Source organism: Fusarium odoratissimum (genome assembly GCF_000260195.1).
Source record: "Fusarium odoratissimum NRRL 54006 unplaced genomic scaffold supercont1.81, whole genome shotgun sequence".
In the NCBI taxonomy this organism is placed as follows: Eukaryota; Fungi; Ascomycota; class Sordariomycetes; order Hypocreales; family Nectriaceae; genus Fusarium; species Fusarium odoratissimum.
Window position 1 is genome coordinate 36,914 of NW_022158747.1, and position 6,214 is coordinate 43,127.

General features: G+C 29.5%; 1 protein-coding gene across 1 annotated transcript; it reads left to right on the top strand.

Moving 5' to 3' along the window:
- Positions 1 to 4,558: 4,558 nt before the first annotated feature.
- Positions 4,559 to 5,736, top strand: FOIG_16425 (uncharacterized protein; the record flags this gene model as incomplete). The annotated part of the gene is made up of 3 exons (XM_031217870.1): positions 4,559 to 5,144; positions 5,234 to 5,490; positions 5,524 to 5,736. The coding sequence occupies 3 exons, from the start codon at positions 4,559 to 4,561 to the stop codon at positions 5,734 to 5,736; spliced, it is 1,056 nt and encodes a 351-aa protein (XP_031052423.1).
- Positions 5,737 to 6,214: the final 478 nt, after the last annotated feature.

Consider the following 6,214-nt stretch of genomic DNA (forward strand, 5'->3'; position numbering starts at 1 on the left):
TGAGTCCTTAACAAAATTAAATTAACCATAGAGTCTTACTATGTGGGCAAGCCACTTAGTAGGATCCAAAAAGTTAGGACAGCATGGCCTCCCCCCAAATCACAGCTAACAATGGCCCTCGATGCTGCAATTGATTTTGACGGTTGTAAACGCGTTTTCTGTATATAAAAAATAGATATCCTAGGAGCTACGGCCTAGTAACTAATGCTCTCATTGACCTTAGTAGAGTCTGTTTATCTGTTCCACTTTACAGGGGGTAGAGTCGATTACAAAGGTCAGAGTAGAGCCCACTTACATGCCAACTAATAAAAATAGTAAAACGCATCTTATATAACAACCACAGTAAGTTCAAGGCAGAGTCGCATTAAGCAGTATTAAATAGAATATAAGTAATAGTATAGGATAGAGTTCTTTTCATAGATATAATAATATAATATAATAGCTATATTTATTATTATTATAGAACCATTTATATACTTATTAAGATACCAGATCGCAATATGCAAGACTTGTCGTTTTGCCTATATGGCGAATGAGGTGACTACTTTTAAACAGGCACTGGGTGTTATATGTAAGCAGGGATTACTTAACCTCATTCCCTATAAGGATACGATTTCAAGTATATTAATGCCTTTCTTATTATTTTACTAAATAGTGCTCTTAGTAAACCAGAAAGTATATGCGCCTAATGCATATTTACACCTAAATCTCAGAGTATAGACATAGACTAGCAGTAGATCTAAGAATATCTTTAAAAGGTATATAATTAAGATTTAAAAGTTAAGAATAGATATTACTTACTTATTATAATAAAAAAAGAAAAAAGTAATAATTTATAGAGAATAAATATTTATTATTAATAATTATTTTTTAGTAAGCTAGAAAGTAAGCTATTTAAGGTAGTAAAAAGGTTAAATCTTAAATAATTAAAGTTTTAAAATACTAAGTTATAATTTAAATATTAGAAGGCTATTAATATATTTTAAAGTTAAAATAAAGATATTTAAAGTTAAAAAGTAGAATATATTAATATATAAAAATCACTTTATTATATTAAATTTATAGCTTTATTAGCTTAATTTTAATATTTACTTAAATAATTTTAAAAGAAAATAAACTTCTTAAGGGATTTAATTATTATAAAATATAATATAATTAATAGGTATATAACCTAGATAAGTATATAACTTAATAATCCCTTACCTTATTATATTTCTATCTAATTAGATACTTCTTAACTATTAAATATATTTTAATTATTAAATAAAGCTAGAATCCTTCTTGCCCTTTAGGCCATTTAAAAGAATCTAAAATTAAGTAATATCTTATAATACTACTAAAATAGTATTTAATTATAATATAATTTTATCCTAAAGTTATAAAAACTATTTAATCTAAAAGAATAAATAATAATATAATTTATCTTTAATTTAGATTTATAAGAATTTCCCTTATAATTATACTTTATAAAAAATATAATTAATTCTCTATTAGCTAATTATAATATATTACCTATTAATAAGTACTAGACTTATAATTTTATAAAGTAATAATTAAAGTTAAAAATATATTTATTTTAAAATTATAATTATAAAGCTAAATATAAAGATTTTATTATTATTTATAATTAATTTAAACTTATATAAAATATAATTATAAAATATAATATTTAATTAAATAATACTTAAAACTTTAATTAGATTAGCTATATAGTAAGCCTTATAATAGCTAGAATAGCTATTATAGGTTTAAAAATATAAAAAAGGCTAAATTTAATATAGCTTAAAAACTAAGAATTAATTATTAGAATTTAAGTAATTAATATAAAAGGTTAATTAATTATATTATTTATTATTAATATAAGCTAATATTATCTTATTTATTAATATTAAAAATATAACCTCTTAGGTAATTAAGTTATTATAATAAGCTAAAATAAATAAATAAATAATAAGCTAGGTATTAAGTAATTAAAGTATTTTAATTAATTTATAATTAACTAATTAACTAATTTTTATTATCTTTTAATTTTTAATAATTATAAAAGCTATTACTTTATTAATTTAAAGAAATACTATTAAAATTATAAGATTATTATATTTTATATATCTACTTATATATCTTATTTACTTTAGCCTCTTAATATTAAGTACTTTAAGCTATTAAAATAGGCTTATAATTAAAAAATAAAATATTAAATTAAATATTTTATAACTTATATTTCTAAGATTAACTTTCTTTTTACTTTTTATATTATATTTAAAGCTATTTCTATAAAAAGTAATATCTAAGAGGATTTTAAAAAAGCTAGGCTAACTTCTTTTAACTTAAAAATTATAATCTTAAAGCTTAATATATACCTATAAACCCTAATACCTCCTAAGAAGGCTACTTAATTATTAATATTATAAGCTTTAAAGACCCTAAAGATAATAATTAAGGCCTAATCTTAGTTTAAATACTTTAAAAGGTAAATTAAAAGGTATTATAATAACTCCCTAAAGTTTATTATTAAAGCTTTAAAGTTAATTATTAAGATAATAAAGGCAATTATATATAAAATTACTATATTAAAGGCTAAGCTTTATAATTTTTAAAATATAAATAAGATATTAAGTTAATATTATAAGATAAAAAGAATTAAATTATAAAAAAAATAAATTATAATTATATAAGAAGTATTATAAGTAATTAATTAAATAAATATTAATATGTAAGTAGTAGTTAAATTATTAAAAAGTAGTAATTAAAGAAGATTAAAGTAACTAGGTAGTTAATATTATAATATATATAATAAGGATAAATATAATATAAGAACTTATTAGGTAGTTCTTAAGTTATTTAAGAAGGAATTTAATAAGTAAAAGCTAGTATTTTTAAATTATAACTTAAGCTTTTAAGTTATAATTTAAAAAGGTTAAAGAAAGTAGGTTATATACTTATCTAGGTTATATGCTTATTAACTATATTAAAGTAAATTAAAATAATTAAAGTAAGTTAAATAATACTTAATAGTAGTTAATATATATTATATTTAATTAGCTAATTAATTATATTAAGGCTATTATTACTTTAGATATTTTATTTTAAAATACTTTATTTAAGGTTAACTATAAAGAATTAATAAAAAAGAAAATAAAACCTTTTTATTTCCTATTTATGCTAGAAATATAATCTTTTAATAATATAGTAAATTAGCTATTAGTAATAAAGTGCTTATAATATCCTAAGAGAATATATAGATAACTTTACTAATACTTAGAAAGAACACAAGGGTAACCTAGAAGTGCCCGAGGTTATTAGGCTTCTTAATCTGCTAAAAAGCACCTAGTCTTATATATTAAAATCAACTTTAAGAGAGTTAATTATTTCATCCTACTTTATAGGGGTATAAAGTTAAATCTGTAATTAGCTATAAAAATTACTATCTAATAAGGTATATTATAAGTAAGAAATAGTAATATATATTATATAAGGTAAAAGCTTATTATAATTAGTATTTAAGAAGGCATATTAAAGCTATATAAATTAAAGTATAAAGTATATAGTATTATTTTATATTAAGTTTAAAAGATTTAAGCTTATTTTATATAAATAAATTAACCTAAGATATAAAAGAAGGTTATTTATAAGATGCCTAATGCCTCTTATTAAATTATTAAACTTTCTTATTAGTTATATATAAACTAAAGTAAGCAGAACTTCCTACTCCTAGGCTATTATATATTAGTAATATCTGCTTATAGGGTTATATACCCTACCTACTAGCTAAATAGCTAGAATTTATAGTTTTAAATTATTAAAACCTTACTAGCAGTTTAAGCTTAAGTTTAAAGGTAGTTTAATTAAATTTATAATCTTTAAGGCTATCCCTATAAGTATTAATATAACAAGGCATTATAATACGAGAAGACTTATTATAGTTTAGCTTTATGCAGAGGTTAAAGGTGGGCTGGCTAAACTTCTTTTATATACTTCTGAATCTTAATAGTGTCCAGGGTTCATATGCATTATAGTTATATTAAGGAGGGAACTTGGCGCTTAATGTAGTCCTACTGTTGGAGGGGTAATAAGGCCCTTAACAGGTTCTATGCTCGTAACCTACTTCTATATCAATACCTCAATACCCTGGAAATCTCCATGTTATGGCAAACCAGTTTAGTAAAAGCATAAGATACGGGAATATAGTTTATTACCTTAAATATGTCTAATGATCACCAACACCGTCAGACACGGCTTACCTTGGATGGAGATTGGGATAACGAGGCTGGCTGAGATAACGGTGGAGCTGTACTCTGACTCTGCTATAGGTCTCAAGCTCGAGGAGTGTACACCAAATCAATGTTACACTTGAGATTACAGATGTCAGTCGGAATCACCGTGGAGACTGGGCGCCTCGACACTAGCTCATGTCTTTAGGCAGTCCTGAAAAGTATAAAATTGGATGCCACTCGGACCTTAAGCCTGTCCACTAAACATTTTAACCAAGGCTTCTGCCAATTGCGCATTTGGCGTCTTTCAGAGAGCAATCAAAGTCCAAATTCCGGGTTTTGAGGGGATGCAATACTCCCGCGATGGCACTCAAGCTGAGAAAAAGGACTACGCCTACTTCAACCAGCAATATGCAACCTCAACTTATCAGGTTGATCACAATATGTACCCAGATCTCATCGTTCAGCCGAAAGGAGACGAAGACGTCATCAAGGCTGTGATTTGGGCCAGAGAGAACAAAGTCGCTGTTGCTGTTAAGAGTGGCGGTCATCAGTACAGTGGTGCGTCGTCTACCAGTGGCAAGAACATTCAGATGGACCTTAGCAACACGTACAAGGACTTGATGGTTCTGAATCCCCATGGTCCCATTGACAAAGATAGAGCCCTGGTGTACGTTGACGTCAGTAATCAACTCAAAGAACTCAACACATATCTCAAGCACAACCAACTGTTTGTCCCCCACGGAGATTGCGCTTACGTATGTGTGGGTGGGCATGGTCAAACTGGTGGTTATGGCCAGCTTGGCCGTGGCTTTGGCCTTTTTGGCGACCACATCAGAACCATTCGTATAGTCTGTCACAACGGTGCCATTCGAGACATTTCTAAAGAGAACAACTTCGAGTTTTTCTATGCCATACTCGGGGGCAGTCCAGGTAATTTTGGCATCATCTCACACTATACCGTCGAGGTGTATCAAGCCAAGAGCTACATGGGGACTATTGCCGGCCTAAACAGATTCAAGGGACCACATGGCATCAAAGGATTCTGGATCTACTCCCCCAAATGCTTACCGCCGTCGCACAAATGGCCGACAATGCCAAGGTCCCCCGAGGCTTTGACCTCACTGTTAACGTCCTCAGCAACGACTTTCCCATCGCGATGCTATTTCCCTTATTGAATAATGCTAGTTTTTGGGAACACATTCAAAACAAGATCAAGAACGCCCTTGCGGATGAATTTCTTGAGTGGCTCAATGGTCGCTTCCCCGCCGTCATCATAGTTAATGCGTAATGGTGCCCTACCACCAAGAAGGACAAGTATGACGAGAGTGTTGATCAATGGTTCAACAAGTTCCGGGCCCTCAAGAGTTTCTTCGAAAATGAGACTCTCCTCATCGACGAGTTCGAAGAGGACATGTCTCGAATGACTGGAAGATGGATTCTCCCCAGGCGGCGAGAGTTTGATCTCCCTTATGTCAAGCGCACCTACTCTACCAAGTCGAAGTCTCTCGAAAAGGACGGCTAGGTCGACTCGGTCATTGATCGCATCGACTTAATCTATAACCCGCACCAGTTAGTCGATAATAACCCAGGGGATAAGGAGTACGAGGTCTACACCTATTGCAAGCTTGCAACGCAGATCCATTGCTATGGAGGCGTCAATTCACACTTCTATTTAAACAAAGATAACGGCACTTCCTATAGCTGAAGGGACACGTCAGTTGTCCAGACGCTGGACTGTTTTCATGAACTGGGTGACAAGTATAAAGAGTATGCCGAAAGGTGGCAGGCCAAGAATGACTCTGTTATGGTTGGTCCCTCGAGCCCATTTAGTAAGCAAGATAGACGTTTGCTCTGGGGCTCTTACGGTGACTGGGACTTAGGGAAGCAGGAGGTTTGAGAATATTATTATGAGAATACGGAAAAGTACCAGAAACTGGGTAAAGCAAGGGGTAAAGCTGATCCTAACGGTACCTTCACTGCAAACCTGTTTGCTGTTTCAG